Source organism: Phalaenopsis equestris, unplaced genomic scaffold, assembly GCF_001263595.1.
Source record: "Phalaenopsis equestris unplaced genomic scaffold, ASM126359v1 Scaffold000002, whole genome shotgun sequence".
In the NCBI taxonomy this organism is placed as follows: domain Eukaryota; kingdom Viridiplantae; phylum Streptophyta; class Magnoliopsida; order Asparagales; family Orchidaceae; genus Phalaenopsis; species Phalaenopsis equestris.
This window is the reverse complement of record NW_018164444.1, coordinates 46,193,327-46,218,167: the sequence shown is the minus strand read 5'-3', so window position 1 is coordinate 46,218,167 and position 24,841 is coordinate 46,193,327. Positions and strand designations below refer to the sequence as shown.

Genomic DNA, 24,841 nt, shown 5'->3' with positions numbered 1-24,841 from the left:
TAATATATCTTTCAAAAAGTGCTTCAAATAAGAAAATAATAATTTATGATCATGAAATTATTTTTTCCCTAAAAAAAGCTGAGATTGGAAAGTAATTGCTAATTTTTGAAAATGACTATGATAATACTTAAAATATAGAAGGATAAATAACTTGCAAGCACTATAGTGATTTAAAATTAGCAAAACAATATTAAAAAAAAATGCAAGCTCTATTATTTTAAATGCTAGACTTGGAATATTGCTTAATAATATCAAAATTACCTAGACAACTCATGGAGTTGTAAGAGTAGTCGATTCTAATGAAAAATTCAACACTTGGTTATATTTATGATTAAACATATGGAATAATAAAAGCATATTCAAACTTAATTCTACGAGCTCCAGCTGGTTTAAACTAATATTTTAATTAAATAATAAATAGAATAAGTATTTAGAGTAACTAATAAAAAAACAATAATAAACTATTAAATGTCATTTTTTAAACCTTTTTTAAAAATTAAATTTTAATATATTTTAATTACTTTTCTATTAATTATTTTTTAAACAAGCAGATTAGATTGGTTTTTATTACTTATAATGCTATATTAATTATGAGCTAACGAATCGAGTCAAGGCTGAGGTTTGTTTATTAGCTCATCGCTATTAATTATTTTTTAAACAAGCAGACACGAGCTAACGAGTCGAGTCAAGGCTGAGGTTTGTTTATTAGCTCATCGAGCTCTATTCACAAGCCACTTATCGAGTCAAGCTTGAGTCGACTCACAAGTCAGCTTGACTCACACCCCTAATTCTAAATCTAGTCATTTTAAAGTATCATCTCATTAATTTAAGCCATCATCCTTATAATCAAACATGCAGTTATTAAAATGATTTAAAAAAAAAAGAAGAATGGAATTGATCAAAATAAATTGAACCACTTGATTGGAATAAGATCAACTCTATCATTTTCCAAAATAAATTAAAAATTTCCTAGACCCAAGTCATTTAATCACAGTTAAAATACAAATTAGACTTTATAATTAAAGCTAAAATACTCAGCCATAAGCTAAAATGAGTTACATTATATAAGTTTATAAGAAATACATATTGCTAAAAACAAAAATACCCTTTAACCATCAAGATAGCCCTTGAATGTCCCCATCTTTGGATCTTGCCCCAATGCCTCTTCAACAAATTTGAGTTTGAGACAATACTTAATTAATGACAAAAAAAAATGGACAGAAATTCACATAGGAAGAAAAATATCCATAAATATTATACCTCAGACATAATGTTGCTCCCCTATAATAATTTTAAAAGAAGCAAGAAATTAGTACAAAAAAGAAAGAACCAAAAAGCAATTTATGCAAAAGAAAAGAAAGAAAGAAAGAAATCCTGATACATCTCCTATACCAATGAGAAAAAAATGTAAAAACAATAGATGCTCATAAATTCCAACAATTTATTGCATGTCTTCTAATAATATGAGGAAATGTGAATATTGTGGTTTAAACCTGTATGAATTACTGTGAAGGGGGAAGGGATATGGACAAAATGGATTAGGAGTAATCAGAAGGCTTTTCTGCAGGGTTGCCTGCGAGCCAGCCCCAAACCCCGCCGGAGTTTTGCCTCTGCCTCGCACTCAAAGCTGCTTGCTCGGAGGCGGCTTTCTGTCTTTGAAGTAGCTCCACTTCCTTCTGCAAAGTCTCCATGTTCTGCAACTTCTGACGAAGCTCTGCTAGATCAACCTGTCAACAAGAATCGACTTCTTAAATCCATTTCAAATCTGCTGAAAATTATGCTTCTATAATTGGCACAAGTGCTGCAGTATGGTTTCGACCGTGCACTGTATTGATTGGAAGCAAAGTGAGGAATTATAAGGGAAAGTGTTGGAGTGTTCACCCTATCAAGAGGGGGGGGGGGGCGGTGTAGTGGAATTATAGAAGGAAATTTACATACTTAGCACACAATTCTTATGCATTTACATCTCACACCAAAACTCACATTCAGGAACACTGCACTTTGGTGGGGGGTGGAATTATAGAAGGAAGTCTACATACTCAGCACACAATTCTTATGCATTTACATATCTCACATTCAGGAACACTGCACTTTGGTGCTTTAAACCTATACATGAAAAAGTGTATTTCACTTTTAAAAAGTGACAATAGTGCTATTTTTTATGTGAAATAAAGGATAGGTGATATTAAAGATTTGAGTACTATGTGAGTAAATATGAAAGTTTAGGTGTGAGATATGTAAATGCATCATAATTATGTGGTATGTATGTATTTCCCTTTGTCATTCATTGATCATTAGTCTATGAGGACTTTCTCCACCATTCCTTGATTTTGGTCCAAATATAAGGAGTGAATTTCTTTCACGCAAGAAATTGCATGAGGTTGAAACTCAACACCTTTTAGGCACGGCTTGCGAGGAGGCCTATGAACTGTTAATTGTTTAGAGCATCATTTCAATTAAGTCAGCGTACCTGGAACAAAAAGAAAATAAAAGCGATCTACCAGCACATCTTTCAATGACAGAACAACTCAACAAGAACAATCATAATAATCAAAATAAAGCATATTAAATCAGACCTACATATAAATTTTTAACGAGAAAGAAAATGCACTTTAAGCGATGCAACACATCAAAAAATATAATAGATGTAATGAATGCTCGCTTAATCCTTGCATGTGCATGTAAACTAGTTGTTTAGCACTTGTCATTAAAAAAACCATTTAATACTAGGAACAATCCAGAGTTTAAATAATGAGAGAAAAAAAAATTATGGTCAACTTTATTCGAATAGAAGTTACATATTCATAATTTTAGAATAATTTTTTTTATAAAAGTATTGTCAACTTTAAATCAACTCAATAGAGCATTTTGTAAGATGTGCAAGTGTTTTATACACTCGAACAAAGGACTTGGGTCTGGTCATTTTGACTCCCAACTGATCTAAGGATCATGATGAGTAGCTACTTATCAGGTCATCTTATCCAAAACAAAAGATTGTAAGACTCAACCTAACAGGCCATTGTACATTCAAAACATTAAGACTTAGACATGCCCCTTTAAACCTAAGATTATAAGATCCAATGTCTTAGGCATCTCTAACAAATGTAATAATACATCAAAATACACCTGTCATAATTTAAAATTAAATAAAAAAAAGTTCTTACTTCTTGCCTTACAACAAATGTAAACTTCATCCTACTTAAAGAGCCAACATAAAGTCAACAGGCCAGTCAAATTTAACCAAAAAAGCTATCACTATAAGGTAGTATAGTAAGAAACGTTACCAGAATTTCCTCTAAAGATCCATCATATGGTCATTCCAATGGCTATAAGCATCCACCCTAATTAATTTAGACCAGCATAGTTCCAAGAAGCCCATTAAATAAAAAATTGGGAATTCCAATTAATGTCAGCACCTTTTCAAATTAAATTTGGATCAAATCCCAAGTTAACAAGACTATCAATCAAAACCAAACCCAGAGATTAAATCTCACGTGTATCTTAGATGCTTCTTTAATTCAAATTAAAACTCATGGAAAACTGAAACCCATGTCCTGCTTTGAACTCTGGCTGGTTACATCCAATACCTTTGAACCACAAGCAACCTTGTTTTGTGCCCTTAAACTATTCAATGAAACTAGAATGACCGACCCTATGCTAGTAAAGAAGCTGATATCAATTTCGAAAGCAAGCCTTCGCCAAACATATTTTCACCCTAGTCAGCTTGGGATACATGGGAAGAGGCATCCTAATGTTGTTTATCAAGCACAATGAAAGTTAGAACTAAAAATCCTTTAAAGTTTCTGATTGGATCCGTTGATAACTCTGAAATAAGAAAACCATGAGACCTTGATCCAGTTTATCTCTCTCCAAATCTTTCATTAAATTCGTGTTTAACTACCAATTCTAGAACTAAAATTTAAGCATAAGCATCCTCAATTAAGAATGCACCCATAAGAAGTCTCAACCCATATTTAAATAAACATCGATCAAATATTAAAGGAAATCTAGTTAAAATAAAATCTATCTCGAGGAAAATTTCTCCCAAGTACTGTCATTTAAACATCAAAAAGGTTGAAGAATGGGAGTTTGCTTTTACTAACAGATCAAAAATATTTGGAAGATATACAATTTAGAATGACAAATGTATGATAGAAAAGTATTTCTATGCATGATGATTTGAACGCATCAAGATTACTTTGACCATAGTACCATTAAGACCCATAAGCATCCACAATCCAGCAATACATTTTCCAAAGATGCTAGGAAAAAAACTCATCTAATGACCACCCCTCTACCGAAGCATGAGACTGTGGGCTTTAATTTGTAGCCTTTCTGCTTTGATATAAATTGAGGCAGATCATTGCACTATTTACTCCAATCGTTAATTTACTTCACATCCAAACAAGTAAAGAGTTTAACATCTAACTTGTAGGCCTTTCTGATTTAATCAAGAAACAAAGTTTTGAGCAAACTAAACATATTGGAGTCTAGCGAAAGCAGCATGGCCTCAATAGTGCATACCTCAAGTTTGAAACATCTCGACTGTTCAGCAGCAAGTTGACCACGGAGAGATTGGAGCTCCTGCATGATAGGTTCATGAAAAGTTCAGACCCACCAGATAGTGGATGGTTATCTTGTCAATAATACTCATTTTTATCACAGATAGGCATGTATAATTTACAAGCATGTATTCATCTTGTCGATAATCTTACTTAATTAAGCATAATCTAAAGGTTGACTAAGGCAGCATGCAAGGAAGACATTCATCCTATGTTTTTCTATGGCAAATAAAAGCATGATATGAAACAAAAAACAGAACCGGAGACAAAGGTAAGAATGGAGATTGTTCAAAACAATAGCCTGTTTTAATTTCAATAATCTCCAATCACTCTTGTCTCATGCATGCTTTTCCTTTTTTTTTTTTTTTTTTTTTTTTTTTGCTAAAATATGTGATAACGGATTTACACAGAATGGAGTCAACATAAATGCCCACTATATTATACTCATGCAGCACTCAACATATATGATTGGAATGAGAATTTATAAAATCCGAACCAAACTAAGTTGAATGAGGATAATCATGATGATGAAATAATAGACAGGGAAGCCTATAAACTAACATTCAAACACACAAAGGACCATTTTTCGATACCACATATCAGCAAAACTTTAATATATGACTAAAACAGGAGAAGGACATTTAGGATGGTTCATATCAAATAAGATATCTAGCTCCATAATAATTCATATCAAACAAAACACCATGATACCCTGATAAGCTTCCCCAGGATCCTGAATATATAGGGTCTGAGATGGCAGAGCACTCTAAAAGGTTCCCAGAACAATAGAGAATTATGCAGATGAACCTATTTGCTCATTTGGTTGCTTCTAGATAAAAAATATTTTTTAGAAAATAATAATTGTAGCTGAACTCATCTTGTAAGTGAAAGTCAACCATGATATTTGAAGAAATTTGAAGGTGCTTTTAGAATCTAAAATCAATAAGAAGGTGCTTTTAGAATTTAAAATCAATAATGGCTTTAAACTATCCAACTAATGATAGAGCTTAGTAAAATCATCATCTTCGAAAAAAATATTTCTCAACTTCACCGGGAAAATAAAAAAACAGCCCTGATACTGCTAAATCTTCAAGGCAAAGTAAAAAAAATAAAACGAAGCATGCCCTTGAAATCTCCATAATCTTACTCACCGCTTCAGTTAGCTCTTGTTTAAGTTGGAGATTATGCAACTGCTCTAGTTTAGAATAGGAATGATGATTTGCTTTTCCTCATCTTGTACGTGAAATGAAATCATGGAGACGAGGAATTTTTAAGGTGTTTTTAGATTTTAAATTAGTATTGACTTTTAAATATTACCAACCAAATAAGGGAATCCAGTAAAACACCATTTCTGAAAACATATTTCCTCACTTCAAGGAACCAAATCAGACTTAATGCTGCTAATCTTCCTGGCAAATTAAAGATAAATAAAAAATAAAAAGATAACTAAAACTAAACAGGCATACCTTTGAAATCTCCACATTCTTAGTCTCTGCTTCAGCTAACTCTTGCTTAAGTTGGAGGTTCTGCAGCTGTTCCCTGTTGAGAGTAACCTCCAATTCTTCTTTCTCCGCCTTGAGTGCAGTGATGATGTGTTCGCCAGACTCCTCAGTCCTCATATGCTGTAAATTTTTATTCAGTAATCCAGAGCATGTCAAGATAACAACACTATAACAATTAAGAATAAAATTTAATCACTTAGTTCTTCTAATGCGGAAACTTCAAACCACTTGTAAAGTTTTTTTTTTTTTAGAAAAGCATGCACTTCAAGAAAATACATTATAACCTTTGGTACGACAACAAATCTAATAATTCATTTAACCAGTTAAAAGCAAATCATTTCACGCTTCTTATTTATGGAGAGAGAAAAAAAGGTACACCAAACCAACCGTATCATCATGTTTTTTTTACTACATTCTACGCATATTTTATCATCACCACATTTTATTGTCTATAGTTTGTATAATTAGAAAAGCAAGTTCAAGATTTTCTTCCAAATCATGATAAGGCAAGAAATTATTGATACTTTATTTTGTCTTACCAAAGGTCCTGAATCAACATTATCCATCATAATCTCTGTTATCTTTCCATCTTGGGTTGCTTCTGACTCGGGTGCTACATCCCTGCCAACATTTGTGGATGCGATAACCACAGCCATACTGTCTGATGTTGGCTTGTCAAATATCTTGGACTGCAAATCTGACTTGTAGCTTGGTTTAAGAACGTAAACCTAGCAAAATGAAAAGAACTCAGGGAAGTAATAATAGTTTAAGAGAAACAAAAGTCAATCATAATCATAATTTACCTCATTGCTGTAACGCCCATTATACCCTCCAAATGAAACAAGATAATCTTCCCCATTGCATGTGCTCAAAACCACACTTAGACCCTATCCTCAAAGTTGTTAATCCAATCATCAGTAGTTAACAAAATCAAACAATTACAGATGAACAGTGATATGGAAAGCTTAAGCAACTGTAAAATATAGCTCTCTAGCACAAAAGCATCCTTTATTAAGTTAGCTAACCTCATGCTGAGTCAATTCCAATGTAACACTAATTAAAACAATACAAACTGGAAGATTTTAACAAAAATGTAATTTCCGAATGATGCAGATGCATTTGATGATAACGAAGAATTGGAGGGGGTCAAGAAAATGCAACATACTTTGTCTCTACCATTGTTTTTCAAATCAAAACAGGGTTGATATTATCATGTAAACGTAACTTAGTTTGATCCACTTTTACAGATTGTTCTTTTACAATATAACCAAGTCACCATCTGTTGATGAGGAACTTCTTAGTTAAAGATGTTGTGTGATGCAGCGTAATGAATAGCATTAACAATTGTACAATGACCAAACAGTTTTCAATCACAATAATAGTATAATAAAGATCAAAATAAAGTTACACATTCCTTTTTTGTTTTGTTAAGTACTTTTATAAAAAAAGGTAGATAAGACAGTAATAGTGAGGTATCTTGGTATATTTTATTTGTGGATGTAATATCTCCTTTAAGAATGAATAAAAAGTAAAACCAAAGGAAAAAAAAATAAAAATATAAGGAGCTTTAAATTAAGAAAAGAAAATTGAGTACATAATATCCAATTTTAATGAATGTGAATGATATTTATCAGTCATTATTATTTAAAGATCAACTGATACTTAGCTGAAATAAACTTAATCATCTTGAGTCCACACGAACGAATAGGGATAAACATAACAACAAAATATCTACATCTCAAATTGGGTAACTAAAATAAAGAATCACAATAGGAGTATTAAGAGTTTCAAGGAAAAATAAAAATAAACTTTATAAATAAATTCTTTTAATCAAATATACTAAGTGTTAGGCTACAAAAAGGTCACTAATAGCCAAGTATTACATATTTTAGATATTTCAAAATATTAATATCAATGTGAGCTAAAATTGGATGTATCAGGATCTAGGAACAATTATTATGAAAAGATGGAAATAGAAGTAATAGTAAATGGAAAAAGCCTTCTCTCATGTACCTATGGTGCGCTTAAGTTGATATTGAAGCTAATGCACAAGGTGATAAGTGGCACCATCTGCACAAGCCTAAGAAAAATGAAGTGCTAAAAAGAAATAAACATATCTCTTTAAAATGATTTTAAGTATTGTAAATGAAATTCTATCATCACATTGAAGTAGCAAAAAAAAAAAAAAAGAATTTTTCAAATTTTGTTGCATTCTAAAACAAAATTCATGGTAAATAGACTATCTAAAGTATATTAAACATTTAAACTATTTGAACCTTAAGCATGCATAACATAGAAATAATATAAAATTTGTTACCATCTATTCGATCTTTGTCAGCATTCATGTAGTCTATTCCATCATTACATTCCTAGCCCCTCATCTCTTCCTTCATCTACAATCACTCATCTTCTCCATTCTCAATTTTTACTATAACAGAACTTGTAGCTCCTATACCTATAATTTTTCTGACTCATTTCTAAGCACATGGCCTAGTATATATACCCTCTAAGCCCTTTGCATGACCTCATTGCTTGCGTTTAAAGCATTATCATCCACTCTTCAATGAAAAAGTCACAAGCCTCAAAACATGGAGCCTTAATGAAAGGTGCTCTTCTATGAGTGCCTTAGTAATGGGGCCCAAATGAAGGTATATAAGGAGTTATGGCCTCTTTTTGCCTTATACAATGTTAGGTTTGTGTCACACTCACCTTCAACATCATTGATTTAGATATAGACAATGATGGGATAATGATGTATCAATAAGAAGCACATAAAATAATAGGAAGGACTAAAAAAGAGACTGAGTGAAATAAATATAACATAACTAGAAGTTGTGCAAAAAGATTTCTGAAAAAGGTAAAAACCACATCATATAACACCCATCAGGAATAAATGTATAATAAGAATTCACAAAGCCAACCCTAGGTACTTGAGATAAGGCTACAGAACAATGCATGAAATGCCCTTATGGCTTATGCTATAATTTACAAAATTTTATAACTGCAAAATAAAATTTACATGTTTCAAAAGGAAAAAATAGAAATGCCAGGGATCTGCTCAAGATCATTCTACATAAAGCCTTCTAACTCTTCCTATTTCACATGCAATGGAAAGCTCAATTTTAGAAGAATGAAAGGATAAGGAAGAATGGGAAAAAAATTTTTGAGAGCCAAAAACTAAATTTAGCAGTTATTCAAAAAAAAAAAAAAATTTTTGTATGAAATAAAGATAAAATGTAATGTTAAAAAGCATATATAAACAATTGGAATAAGTCAAATAAGGCAAATAAGGCAACTAAGGCAAATAAAGTTGATGATATATATATATACATGCATACCATATGAAAAAAGAGTGACTGAGAAACAATGGATTTTTTAAATAGAGGATTATGCAATGATAGAGGAAGTTAACTAAATTTGGATTGTGGCAAGCTGAAGAATTGAAAACATTGTAACAGAGAATGAACAGGCAACAGTAAGAAATAACAAATGATCTAAGCTTATGATGCCAACGGTATGGTGGTACCTCACTGGCAAGGGGTACTCGTCCTTTTACAGAGGTAACAACCGACCAAACTAATGCTGACATGTGAAGTACCAAAGTTTCAGAAACTCCTGCACAGTATTATACAGCAATCAGAAAAGCTGTTGAGGATGAAAACATGTCTAAAAAAAAATTTAAATAAAAAATCTGGATTCTTAAATTCCAGGTAAATAATATTTTGTTCAAAACAAACAACTTGCATTGTTAAAGTAATTTTTTGATAAACAGCTTTACATAGAGGGACATGAATATTAAGGATTCTTATCAATAAAGACAAAGGGAAAAGAACAAACAAAGATTAAATCTTTCCAACAACGCCAGTGCCATTATGTAAGTCCTTCAACAACAGCAGCAAAATGAATAAATCATTTAAACATTTAATTTTGAACATTATCAAGAAGATGAAATTGCACATAGTAAAAAAAAAAGTGGACGTATATTCTTTCTTTGCATAATTTTATTATAAATATTTACAAGAAGTCTACGATGGTGCTTGCACTGTTTGGCATCTCGATGGTACCAGAAAACTGCACGGTAACTTAAACCTGCATTGCACTAGTTCATTTCTTACTTCAAGTTCCTTACATATTTAGACATATTGATCCATAATTCGGAGAGTATTTCAATATTGTACGATCATTTGGATTGAAAAGGAGAGTAAATGGTTTATTGCGTTAATCACCAATGCAGATGACAAGAGATTAATAACTCGCAGAAATTGAGAGGGACGGAGCTTGGTAGAAAGAAATTATAGAAAATGAAGATGAATCAATCACTATTGGGGCATATTTTTGTTGGAAGTGAAGGTTCTCTCGTTATTTTCCACATTCAAAAGGCATTAAAACCTCCTTGAAGGATGTAATATGTTAGAGAAAGGCTTTCAGACGGACCTTCTAGCTCAATAGTAGTAACAGTAGGGGTGGTAGCAGGTGGCGGAGAATGTCCAGATGAATAGGCTTTAATTTATCCTCGAATTCAGTGTGCAATGGCTAATCCAGATAGGGTAGCACATGAAATTTCATTCAAAATTCAGAATAAATAAGGTACAAATATCTCATCTATTACTCCCTATAGGGAAACTATATAATATTAGGGAATAAGGCATATAATATCACAATAGATCTCTTCCTTGCTTGAGGGAGAGCCACGCCCAATCAGTTTGCAAATCACTCCACCTCTTTCCGCTGGCTTAATGTGTAACCAGCAATGCTAGCATAATCCCAATGCGGCAAGATGCAAGAAAAAGAAATGAAAGCATCCTCGTGGCTGAAGCAAAGGACTCGTAAAATCATTAAGTGTTGTTGGGAATCTCCTGGATCAGATCAACCAAGCCCCTGTAAATTAGCATAGAACAGATACTTACCAAAAAATCAGTTAAGGTTTCATAGCCAGCAGTCCTGAAGGCAGTTTTTTCACAAGATTTTAAAGTGAACAAGGCCTTTAAACATTAAATGCAATAAAAAACAGAATTTTCACAAAAATGGAGAGCATGGTGACCTATAAAGCCCCTTAAATGATTCCAGTGAAATTTTCGGGTCTATTTCAAAGTAGACAATTTTCATTTAGTTTCATACATTATTCAAGTTACATAATATTTCAATATAAATATTTTATGTAGACTTCATTATTGGAAGGCCTTGCTATCATACTGAAATCAAGGGTTGGTGAATCGGCAGCCCAAATACAAGAATTTTGTCAGTATCTTCTCCAAACGTTGTAGACTGTTTTCATATCTACTTTATACAAAGCAACATTTTATCTTACATTTCCACAATCTTCTTCATAAGCCACCAGGGCCTCAAAAATAAAGAGACGAAAATATAAGTATGATAATACAATAAACAAATCTTTCAAAAGTCCAGCTCAATGAAATGACTGTGTCATACTAATAAGTGATCTTTTGGATGATCTCAACAATGACATCAACTGTAAAATATGTAACCTTGTCATCTCGAAAAACTTAATAACATGATATACTGCATATAAGAACTCATTAATCTGCCACAAATACATATCCGGTGCAGAATATTTATACAAAAAAATGGTATCACAGAAAGCCATGACAGAAAAAAAGCCAATTCAACTAAAACTATTAGAGCTCAAGTTCAAGAAGTAGGAAATTTGTATGATTACCATTTTTATTATCACCACCCCCGACAACAAACCAATTTTCCCCCACTTTTATTCCAGCATGACCAGCTCTCGGACCAGGAGTCACACCCTGCTGTTTCGGCCTTGACCATTCCATCTGCAATATTGTTTGAATAATAAAGTAATAAACAAGACCATTTTGAACTGGTCTGGTCAAAAATCTCAATATTGAAAAATAGCATTCTTACGTTTTGCAGGTCAAGGACATGAAGATCGTTAAAGCACGTAGCATGAGAACCCCCACCAAATATAAGAAGGTACCGCTCTGCATGGCAAGCAGCAGCATGGTCTGACCTTGGAGAAGGTGGTGTGCCTCTGAGAAGGAGTAAAAAGAAAATTGACAAAAAAATCATAAATCCATTCTACATTTATGTAATATATGGATTCCATTTTTATCAAGATTACTCATGCTAAGAAAAACTAGAAAGAGAAAATATTTCTTTTAAAGTGATGCAAAAACATGTGATAAATGATAATCAAAAGTTCAGAAACACAATATTGTCAAATACTTAATATAAACAAAAATGTGAACAATATCAGCAAGCTGTTGCAAGAAAGGCAGAGAATGCAATTTTCTTCAAGTTACAGCACCATAACATAAATGATAAGTATCAGGATATTTTAGGTAGTGATTACTTAATAAGATGTGAGATAAAAGAGAATGAAGCAAGTTAGTCAATGGTTCTAAAAAGAAATATTTTCACAAATATTTATTTCACCATTCATATTATGTATACTGAATCCAAAATCTATGCAGAGAAGAGCTAATAAATGGATATAGTTGATTTAATCTTTTCTTTATATTCATTTCATCTATAAGTATGCTTAAGCAATAAAGAGGTGAAAACAAATATACTCCTGCTTACATAGCATCTATATCATCCCAAGTCATGGTTTCCAAGTCAAGAATGTGCAGATCATTCAATAGAGATCTTTTTGCATCTTCCCCGCCAAACATAACTAAAGTTGTTCCAACGAGGGTCACTGATTGACCTCCACGAGAAATCTGCATGGAAGAAGTTTAAAGAAAGATGAGAGCTAACGTTCTTATTGTGCTTTCGTCTTTGTTATATAAGCAAATATTTAACCATCACAAATGAATCGCTTCTGTTTCAAACTAGAGTAAGAGATGAAAATGGGATATAATTGTAAATAAAAAAAAGGAGAATAATATGTACTCAAAGAGGAAAACTACCGGTGGCTTCCCGTAAGTCCTTAAATTGGACCAGGTCAAAGTTTGTGGATCAAATTGCTTAACTATCACCAGAATGAAAAGAAGTTATTCAACAGGAAGCTGAGAGCAGAAAGATAAATTGCTAAAATATTAACTTGAAAGTACATGACACCTGTGACAGTCTCAGAAGGATCTTTTGTATGACCCGCAATGGATAGAATCTTCTCATCCCAAGAAATCTGAATCAGAGTAAAAAAAATTAAGTTCTATAAGTTACCAATCAACAGAGATAACAGACTGTGACATAATTTATTACTAGCAACGAAAATGGCATGGGCTTGAATTCTCCATTAATTACCAGGGAATGCCCAGCGAGAGGAGCAACATGTGCTGGTGTTGATGATTCTGACGGCCCTTTTGTCACTTTAGCATCTATCTTTGACCACATCAAACTTTTCAAATCAAGGACCTTTTCTCCAAGTTAAGGAAAATATATTAATAAGGTTTCTTTAAGATTAAAAAAAAATGTAACAGAATATGAATCAATAATCATTTCCAACAATTTATACAAAATTTCTCTACAATAAGGTTACAAGTCAATACCGCAACACAAATAACTAGTTTTGATTCTCTGCAGAATTTCTACAAATAGAACATGTATACAATGTTATACCTGAAGATCATTGAGGTATCGGCCATTGTGATTTCCACCAAAAATATACATCTTATCCTTCACAACAGCGGCTCCATGCTGCAAAGAATTAAATATTTAATGCTGAGGCACCACAAAAAATAAAAATCATGTCACTAAATAAGGATTTCCATTTCCATCCGTTACACCTGATATCGAGGCTTTGGTTGTTGTCCAGAAATTGGCGGTGCGACCCATTGATCATAAACACCAATAGCACCAAGACCTTCCATTATAATATCTTTGTCCTGGGTCTCAATAAGACCACCATTTTCTCTTGAAATATGTTTAGGTTCTGAAAAGGATATCTCATCAGGACTAGCTGTCTCACCAGATGATTCCACTTTTGGTTTCTATATGAAAGTAAGAAAAAAAGGTATCCATTCATAAGTAAATAGTTTTTTTATGCATGGAAAAATATCATACATCACAACAGATCGGGCTTAGGAAAAAAAAAACAACAATTATCTGTACTATTTATATTAGTACAAGTGTTGCCTGGAAAAAAGATTTTCATATTACGCCACCTGCAAATAACAGGACATAAGAACACTGATAATACTTGCAAATATCTATCTGTGGTAATTTATTCTTCTGCAAGACCCAAGAAATCCAACTCAAACCATTCTAGTCTTTATTACAAAAATTTATGCACTTGTAACATAAAGAAAGCACAAAAAACGTCAAACCAATAAAATGTAAACGGATGAACATAAACTGGGAGTATTTGGTTTTTTTTTTTTATTTTTTAAAACTGGAAGAATTTGGTTTAAAAAAGTAACAATATCTATTAAAATGATATTTTGAAATGCATAACTACCCTTTGTTCATCGTGAAATAAATAATCAATTCAATGACCAAATATTAGCAAAATGATATCTGAGATGATTTGAACAATAGGTGATGCCAGATGATATTTTAGAATTGATGTAGCAATTTCCCAACCTCATTAATAAGGCAAAATTATATTTAGATATATCCACAACTGACAACTAAAATAACAAATCAAACATAACACTTTAATAATGAATTTGATATGAAAAAAAAAATTAAAAAAAGACTTGCACTTTTATGTTATTGACATATATATATATATTATAACTAACTAATATATTTATTTATTCCTTAAATTCTTTAATCAATACAGCTTGCTAACAAGGTTGCTTAGATTAGAAAACAAATTTACTGGCACAGCCTCACAAAAATTTTTGCACTCCCTAAGCTCATCCTTTCCATGCTTTGTTGGTCTATCTCCTCAATCCCCCTTGCAAAAATCTCATGTGATCATCACGGTAAGATTTCTGTAGTTACGCCTTTTAATTCATGTTGAGCCCAACATATTTGTTAATATACATCCACTTAGTGGGACAAAGGCTAGTTGTTGTCGTAACATCCACAGTTCATGCTTATTTCTTGAGTTGATAGCGGGAAGCGCACATCAATTAGAACACTTGTACAAACCAAAAAGCAGCGTGAATTAAAATGTTTTTGTTCAACAACCATGTACATGAACACAGGCGTGAATTAAAATGTTTTTGTTTAACAACCATGTACATGAACACAGCCGTTTTGAAAGTATGAGGAGGATTTGTTATGGCAGTTGTCCATATGAATATACTGTCATTAAAACATGCACATGATTTTGCATTTTGAATTCATCATTGATCGCATTATACCCAATTGCATTTGTTGATTTATGAATTCAGCTATGATTATTAGAACCTTTAATCTTTGTCGAATATTTAAAGCATTACGAGTGACTTGTATTTCACATCATTTGGTTCGAGTGGGCCACAGGGTTCATGCTCCGCCTAGAAGTAAGAACTCTCCTTAATATATTTTTATTTCAAGTATAGTTCCTTGAGCGTATCCTTGAGAATATTGAGCATTCAAGAGAGATCCTAGTGCAATAAGGAAGTTCTATGCTCGTATGCGAGCTTTCAAGTTCATTGCAAGTCTCTTATATTTTAATTTCCAATTCTAATTTTTGTTTGTTCTAGTTCTCATCAATTCTTTTAATACATGTATATTAATTTGATTATTTATCTAGTGTCATCTTGAAAATTTCTTTTTAATTCCGGTCCTATTTTGAGTCCAAACAATCATTTATTTTCTTTATATATTTCAATTCTCATTATTAAAAATTCTAGCAACAACCAGACATCTCCCTTCTGTAGGCAGCATGTACCTGCATAAAAAGGCATGGTGTTTAGAACGCAGCTATATATTTTACTCCCACAAGGCTTAGTCTTCATGCACCTGCATGAAAATTTTGCAAACAAAATTTCCCCGTTGAGTCAACAAAAATACCTATGGATACTAATCTTTGACAACTAGGGTATCCAGTTCCTTGTGCCAAAAAATGTATACGATTCTTCCCGCCACCACACTAGAAAAAAAAAAAAAAAAAAATTTAAATGTGTATGGGGTATTCAATTGCACCAAAAAAATTATGCAAGCAGCAAGTCATGTCAAACTTATTTTTTATGTTATACCAATGTGTGGGGTGTTGATGAGATGACTTACTGCACGACAAGCATGCGAGATCGAATGCATGATCCTTTTTCTCTCTTTTATTATTTTTTTTTCTTTTTTATTTCTTTTTATTTACTTCTTTTTCATCTTTTCCATTTTTTTTAACTCTCCATTTAGAGAGAGAAAAGGAAAGAGAATTATTTAGAGATAGAATGAGAGAGGAAGAGAGGGAGAGTGTTGGAGAGAGGATGAGGGGAGCTATTTAGTAGTATGATTTGAGCAGGATTTAACTAAAATCCTGCAAAAATGCAAATTGACAACTTTAAAATCTCATTTCCCCTCTGTTTTACCTTAAATGGCTGTCTCATGAATTCCATTCTTTTGCATGCCACTGGTCTCGTTGATGCCTTCTTCCAACGAGATCCCATGCGCAACTTCCTGCTTCTCTTGCCACAGCACCCAAATAACGCACAGGACTCTCCGACACTGGGAATTGTAAATTCCATTGGTGCAATGAAACTTAAGATTAACTAATTTTGCCTAAATAACGCACGTCTCTTCGACACTGGGGAAACTCGAACTGATCAAATAGCAGTCAAATTTCAACACTCAAACAGCATGTCCCGGTCGAGTAATGTTTAAGGATCATCTTTAATACTTGATGAACTCGAGTTACTTGACATGACTTCCTCGACATCTTCACATGCTCAACTGTACCCAACGAGATCCCATGCGCAACTAATCCCACGAACAACTGTCATTACTTCCTCGACATCTTCACATACTACTGATCTCAATGATGCTTCTAAAGAGAGCTTACATCCCAACTTCTTTCTTCACACAAGCGAAACCAGTCAAGGGCTGCTACAGTGAGTGCTAGTCACACTTTCCAGCTTATGTCAATGATGGTTCTGAGATGGGAGCTTAGAGGGAGGATCAAAGAGATGAGAGCAGGCAAAGGGGGAATACTAAGAATTGGGGTGGTGGAGGTGATAAAACTTTAAGTGGGTTGCAGGTTATCAATAGTTTGAAAGCCTAAATGCAAAAGTTTACAATAAAATAAATAATTAATATTTTTTACAGCATGCATTTTGAGCAAAGTAATTATCAAAACATTAGCCACCTAAATGATACCAAGAAGACGGAGCCTAACAAAATTTAGAAACAAAAACATAATATATTCATAAACAATTTGGCCTCCGCATGAGTTTATGCATTTTCCATTGACTGCATTCATTAAAACAACTGAACAGCATACTTACGGGCATTTCAAACTTATGTTCTACAGTAGGTTCTGGGACCCTCGAATACCAAGCAGGATCTTCCTCCTGCAAAGAATGCTAGAATATCAGTTATCTATATTTAATGCAAGTTATAGAGAGCCTATGTTTTGACTTGCACCTCCAAAATTTTCACAAACAGACGCATTGCCTCTGTTGAAGCCATGTTTCCTAGTCCATTCCAACTGTAAAGACAAACAAATAGTGCAAAATAATATATAATCAAGGCAATGTTAATCCAAACAAAATATTAAACAATCCTGCATTATCACATTCAAACATACTTTATTGAAAATTTCAATTATTTTAGCCACAAAAGCATAATTACTGCAGCACGACTTACCACAAAAAAAAGCACTTCGTGTCTACCATGATGCCTCACGCAGCATGTTTGGTACATGCCCATCAATGACATTAATTCTATATTACTACCAAACATATGGGAATTGGGTCTGATAACTCAGAAATCATATCATTTTTTATTACGAGTTGAGCATTAGATCCATGATTTAAGCATTAGGCCATGGAAACATTGAGAGGATCATGTTTGCTGAAGTTTTAATAGACCGATGTCTCCATAAATATTGAAGAGAAAGTAGCAAAGAGTCCATGGGCATTATTGGATCATCAATAAGACATGCAAGAAATCAAAACATCAAAAATTGAAATATTAAATTAAAACTCATATTATAAGAGAATAATAATGATGGATTTGAAAACATATGTGAATAAACTTGTTTTAAATTTTAATTCAGAATCGGGATAATTTAAAAAAAAAAACATCTTTTGGTTTGACCATATCTAATTTGTTTATAGATAAGCAGTACTATTTTCAAGGAGTTTGTTTAATAGTATATTAGATTTTTTTATCTTATGTTATAATTGCCATTATTTGTGGTTGTAATGTGTGAGTGCCACAGGGTAAAAACATTTGTAGTAGTAACAGACACAAGCGCTGGATTTTCAACAGCTGCATTTGACATTCAATAGTTTAAAATTCATATCGGAATAATACTTGTACTTCTAAAGGATTTACGTAGATGTGTTTACATAAATTTGGCTCAGTTTAATTTCCATTAGGTGTTGTTCTTCTTTCACTGTACAATAGTTACAGCTCAATTGGTACAAAAAGTACTATTTACTTTCCTTTCTTATGTTGTTTATAATTACTCACATATGAACTTTTCTCTTGTGAGTAATAGCAGATTTAAATCCATCTTATTTCATCACATCCCATATTGCTTGAGTGTGCTGCATTTCAAAGCCGCAGTGTGATAGCATTATTAAGCTCAAATCAAGTTCAACAAACAAATCCCACGTCAAATCTACATTATATCAAACCAACTGACAGGTACACATGGCCAGGTTTATGGAATGTTTAGGATAGCTTGAACCACTGTTTAAAATTTTGCAATTTGAGGCACACCTCAGCAAAATTCTAAGGAAAAATAAGTCAAGCCATACCCCGCAAAAAATTCAAATGAGACATACACCTCACGTTGCTTGAAATACGCCTTGAGGGAGTGCCTCTCCTAAATTCGGTTGACGCATGCACCTCTCGCACTTAGCTTTTTTCCCCTTTATAAGAAGGTTCGACTACAAAGCGAAGCCGCAACTCTCATGCACACAAGAGCTCTCCTGTCCCCAATCGGGCTTTCCAGCATTGTTGCCTGCTTCTTTTGCCATCGGCACCACTACGGATATTGCTTGATACATTGGTTACAGCAATCACTTCCTTCTTCTGCTGCAACCCAGCCTTCTGTTTGAAGACTGTCTTTATACCAAAAAGTTGTAGGCTCCAAAGAGTATACGGGTTATGTATATTTACACTACAACTCTAAATTTTTCAATATTGGCCGCTATGTACTCTCAAATTAGTTAAATCATTATTATGTACTTTGTTAATGCAACATATTTAAGTTAATAAAATTTGATTTTATTTTCTTTATTTGATTACTATTATGCCTTGAATTCCAAAATTCCCAAATAAACAAATCTCAGTAAAAATAATCACATTTTCAACATATTATTAAGAAATCTAAATTTAAGGGGTGACAACAAATATTTTAAAATAATTTTAATACTAAAAAACTTATTATCTATTTTTGAATTACAAATTACTTCATATATATAACTAATTAATTAATTATATATGTGTGTGTGTGTGTGTTCAACTATATATATTACCATATAATTTTAAAATGTTATATTTAACTGATAATGAGGTTAATAGTTTTATATTAATTTTTACTGAAATTTTATTTCTGAATATTCATGTTCTCTTTTATACATCAGAAACAAATGACTAGAAAAAACAAATTCAGGACAAATCTCAATAAATATAATATTGTAAGTTGTTACATGATTTTTTACACCACGCAATTTTTCATTTTTTTATCATACTAGGATGTTAATATATATTTCTTTAATATATATATGTAAGTTATGATGCTAATATATTATTTTTTACCCCTTTGTTATAAATTACATAATTTTCAAATTGTGAGAATTACGCCTCAAACTGTCTCGAGGCTTAGCTCATGAACAAAAAAATGTCTTAATACTCAATTGCACAATTTTAAATATTGGCATCAATTTTTTATAAGAGTGGTTTTAAAATTGTTTACAAAAAGCAACCTTTTTCTGAAGCTAATGTGAGCATTATAAATATTTTCTTTTTAGGAAAAGTCAGAGTTATCACAATTCAGCAGATCTGATTTTCAAAAGTAACCATAAAAAATTTTAAAAACAAAAAGAAAATAGAAACCAGACAAATGTGTAGCAACAATCTAAAGCAAAACAATGAAAAAATTGTCCAAAAAAAATGTTTAATGTTAAACTAAATGGTTTTAATGTGATGATGAGCCAAGGTTGAATTAATTTAAGATCAAAACATTAATAACACTGATTAGTATAATCAAGACAAAATAAATGATATGCAATTTACTTATACAATTTTTTGAATGAGAAATGGGTAACTCACAATCAATATAGCAAAAGGATCAACCGGTATCAAGATGCATGGAGTCTACTATGTAAAATAAGTTCTAGAACCAAAAGAAGAAGATTAAAATGAAGAAATTTCAAAGCTGATTTGCAACAAAATCAAGAAGACATAAAAACAAATTTTATAAAACTACAATAAACTAGCTATGTTATATAATCCAAGTGGGTAACATATAAATCACCAATGATGAAATTTGGGGTTAGAAAACAGACATTAATGTCATGGTAATATCATGCATCTAAGGAAATGATTTGATTCAAATACTCTCTAATTACTAGCTAATTTCACCATATGCAGTAAACCACTCAGCCATCCAATCCATATTGGATGTTTGACGTCGATACAATCGACTTTTCTAAAACTAGAGTGATTTTAAAAAATTTAAGCTCATCGATCTAAAATAGATTGAATGGCCAAGATGGGTAATCACGCATTACCCTAGTAATCTAAAAGGATTCTAATCTAAAAATAATACAAAAAAAAGGATCCTAATCTAAAATTAGTTATATAAGAGAGAGAGAGAGTGTGTGGGTGTGATAATACAACCTGTATAAAATAAGGTATTGAAAATGAAAATTTAGGTGATTTTGACAAAAAGATGGAGAGCAAAAGATTCACTAAAAAGGTGAAAATATAGTATTACTGTTAATGTGATAAAGATAATGGGTAGATTAAAGTAATGTCATTGGCAATAGAGTAAATAAATCAAGTGTTAACACAATTAGCATCCCATGTAACACTCAACAAAAATGAATTGAGGATTCAGAAAACTAAGGGTCTATTTGGGGCAGCTTAAAACTGCGGCGGCGTTTTTGAAAACGTCGCCTTTGTGTTTGATTTGCACGTTTTGCTTGTGTTGGCCAAAACACCAATTTACAGCGTTCTATTATTTCTATTAGACGCAGATCCCGCGATCCAGCGTTCGACCGAAGCATTTACGCCCCTTCCCTCAAACCCGATCCCCCTAGGGCTCTACCGAAGGAAGTCGTTGCTCTCTGCCGAAGGAAGCCGATGCTAATCCCTACCGAAGGAATCCGAAGGAAGCCACTGCCGAAGGAAGCCGCTCCTACCTCTCCGTTGCTCCTCCCTGCCTAAGGAAACCGCTACTCAGCCCATGTCTCTGCGCTTCTGGTCCATCCATGTCTCTGCGCTACTCATTCCATGTAGTTACTTCAAGAACCAATAAAACATGCACAGCTATCGTGGCTGCCCTGTCATTCCATGTCTCTGCGCTTTTGGTCCATCCACATATACTTTTCTGATGCTTCGTCAATGTTTAGTATCTTGCATCTGCTTCAGACTTCAGTTTTGTAGCTTTTAATAATTCATTTTGAAGCACTTGTTGTTTATGTTGTTATGCATCTACTTCTATTTAGAATTTTGAAACTTGTTTATAGAATGGATGCTTTCAATCCTGATTGTCATTATCCTAATGCTTTGTTGCCGTAAAATTTCCTTTTATGAGACTACTGGAAGTAAAATTTAAGTGTTAGATATGTAAATAAATAGGAATTTGGTGGTATGAGTGTAAAAATGAAAGTTTTGATGTGAGATATGTAAATCCATAAGAATTGAGTGTTGTATATGCAAATGCTCCTTTTTTTATGTGTTGGTTTAATATAGATTTTTTCCCTGATGGAAATTTGAAATCCTCAAATATCCTCTTACCTGATGGGCAGTCTATAGATGGCATGAAAAGTTCAGCGAGGATTGGTGCATATTTGTTTGAAGAATTGTAGATGTGTAGCTTTATTGTTAGTAGATTTGTAGATAGACTTCCTTGAGTGGGGAGTATATCTTTTTTCTCTTTGAACTATTATGTAGTGTTTTTTGGATTTTAGTATATTGGATGTGTTCTATTATATTACTCCTGCGAACAGCTCCATTGTACGTGGCCAAAATAATCATTTTTCCACAAACAACTGCAAATCAGCGGTTCTTAAACCTCAGAAACTAAACAGCGTAACAGTTTATTCAGTTCAGGGGCAAAATGGTCATTTATCAAGAAACAGCTGTAAATCAGCTGTTTTCCAAACGCACAACTTATCAGCAGATTATCAGGATCAGCTGCTTATCAGCAGATTATTCGGATTAGCTGCTTATCAGCAGATTATCAGGATCAGCTGCTTATCAGCAGTTTATTCGGATTAGCTGTTTATCAGCAGATTATCAGGATCAGCTGCTTATCAGCAGAAGTTGGATAAGTTGCAGCTGTCCCAAACAGACCCTAAGCCAAAATAATTGAAATAAAACAGATAATGAGAATGAGCATGTAACAATTGATTCAGCATATATGCATGAAATAAACCATGTCATCTAATTGCTTTGAACTTTAGTAAGTAATAACAAATAAGACAATAAAGAATGCACCACTCATACCATGACCAAACATTTTATGCATGTAAGACCTATACCGTGCACAAAATTCATATAAATGCCAAGTATAAAGATGCATTACGATAGTTTAATATGTCAGAAACACAAATGATGGAAGAAAATTTCAGGTTAATAGTTCACAAAAACCAGTTCAATGCTAAAGTTAGTCTAAGATTTTTTTCCATTTCTTTTAAAAATATAGCAATGGTTGCCCAAGTTGTACAAAAGCTGAATTATGGGTTATCATAGGAAGATCGCAATTTTCAAGAGAAAATAACTCAACTCCAACTTGACTATTCAACAATCATAATTTAAGAAGTTGTTCAGTGGCTTGACAGCTCGAATGCTAATTGAAAATTATTGTTCTTGCATTGGATTTATCTTAATTGACAATACTAATTCAGCAAGTTCAATATTAAACATGAACCACAAATTCAGCATAAACAAAAACTCATTTTTGAATATAAATGCTGAACCAGACTATCTCCAGCACATGTGGGTAGTAAGAGAGACCATGTTTAGTTTTTCCTTAGTTGTGTCGGTAATGAAATGCCTTCTCATTTAGTTAAAAACAGTCTATGAGGCAATGCCTTTTCTTTTAGTTAAAAACAGCGCTTCTCCCAAACACTTCAGGCTCACATACAAAGCCACCCGGCATGCATTCTTTTCAGGGTTTTGAAGCATACACGCCCATATCGCACCCAACTTGCATGATAGATACCAGAGTCATATTATGCAGAAGGAGTACATAACTCCCTTTGTTCATAATTTTATTAGAAAATTTTCACAGCTCCTATAAACAAGAATTGCAGGATCAATAACTCTGAAAGAAATCCAGCTCATTTCCCAAACAATGATAGATTTACTAACCTAGTCCACTTGCTGTGCTCCACCGGATTCCAAGCTCTCGGTTTCGGAACATTGCAAGGCCCTACTGTCGCCTGCATAAGAAAAACCCATTAAAACGAGCCTCACACCATCATAAAATGCAACCAGATCAACAACTAAACAGCAAAATCCCAGCGCAGTTCTAGGTTGCACCGTTTGGATCTGCATTCAAACTGAAACCCGAAAGCCAAAAATCTGGCCCATTCACCAAAGATCCAATCAAAAACCAACTTGCAAACAACACCTGGATCCAGCAGCAAAAAGAAGAAACCAAGAACAAGACATCGGGGACTAGAAAGAAGCTCATTACCTGTTGGTATAGACCATAGAGGAGAAGAGCAACGTCGTTCTGGAATTTAGACAAAGCGGCTGTAGAAGAGTTCAGAGATCCGCCGAAACCAACGTAGGAAGCGGCTGCGTAGAATCTCTCCGGGTAAGCCAGGCTTGAGGTCGACCTAGCCACCACCGACATTCCGCACGATGTCTCCGCTGAAGATGGCAGAATTTCAGTCCGTCCCGATGGGAGAAAAGGTAGCCGGTGGTACGAGCTGAAGACGAATGGCGGGTCTTTCGTTCTTCTGTCGTGTCAATGGAGCCGTAGATTTATGCTGTAGCGATCACAAGGGTTCTCGGATACATAGTCTTTCTCCACAACAAGACTTGAAATGCATACACTTCAAGACCAACATTCAAGAGTTATAACAAACAAACAAATAAATTAGAAAACATAAAGAATTTATCAATCAATGAACACTTATAGTGTATTTGTCCAAGTCTATTCATGGCATGTACAAACTCTCAACGGCCTTTGCATGCACTAAAATCTTTAGTTATTATCAAAGGAGTCATCAATCAATGAACATGTATGGTATATGTGTGTGGGTCTATGCATGTCTTACATGAACAATGATAGCATTGGAGCACACATATCAATCCCGGCTTTAACAATCTCTAACCGGCACCAATTTATCCTTCAAACTTGGAATAGTTGAGAGCTCTTGATGGCCTCGATACGGTTTAGCCTCTATTTTCTTTCGCCTTTGATCAACTTGAAAAAATAGAAGTTTAAGCCACAACTTTTATGACAACAATCAATAGCTATTCCCGCTTTGCACAATGTGCATGCAACACTATGGTCCGTTTACAAGCGACCATGTTAGTGCAACAACAACATGCACAAATGAACGTGCA

General features: G+C 33.3%; 1 protein-coding gene across 1 annotated transcript; it reads right to left on the bottom strand.

The window, feature by feature from the left end:
• Positions 1 to 1,230: 1,230 nt before the first annotated feature.
• Positions 1,231 to 24,323, bottom strand: LOC110028237 (acyl-CoA-binding domain-containing protein 4). Its single transcript, XM_020730002.1, has 18 exons — positions 23,961 to 24,323; positions 23,633 to 23,703; positions 17,501 to 17,564; positions 17,362 to 17,427; positions 13,774 to 13,977; positions 13,607 to 13,684; positions 13,292 to 13,402; positions 13,106 to 13,172; positions 12,955 to 13,016; positions 12,626 to 12,765; positions 11,948 to 12,074; positions 11,742 to 11,856; positions 9,591 to 9,679; positions 6,868 to 6,951; positions 6,604 to 6,792; positions 6,029 to 6,184; positions 4,525 to 4,584; positions 1,231 to 1,727 (listed from the first exon to the last, which is right to left on the bottom strand). The coding sequence occupies exons 1-18, from the start codon at positions 24,120 to 24,122 to the stop codon at positions 1,539 to 1,541; spliced, it is 2,034 nt and encodes a 677-aa protein (XP_020585661.1). The 5' UTR covers positions 24,123 to 24,323; the 3' UTR covers positions 1,231 to 1,538.
• Between the last annotated feature and the right edge of the window lie 518 nt (positions 24,324 to 24,841).

What these genes read in the sequence shown, in the direction of transcription:
- LOC110028237 (XM_020730002.1), bottom strand. Translation starts at nt 24,122, where the DNA reads ATGTCGGTGGTGGCTAGGTCGACCTCAAGCCTGGCTTACCCGGAGAGA. An exon ending in TGTTTGTGAAAATTTTGGAG is followed by an intron (nt 17,428 to 17,500) that starts GTGCAAGTCAAA and finishes CATTCTTTGCAG; the next exon opens with GAGGAAGATCCTGCTTGGTA. An exon ending in ATGTTGATTCAGGACCTTTG is followed by an intron (nt 6,185 to 6,603) that starts GTAAGACAAAAT and finishes AAAAATTTACAG; the next exon opens with CATATGAGGACTGAGGAGTC.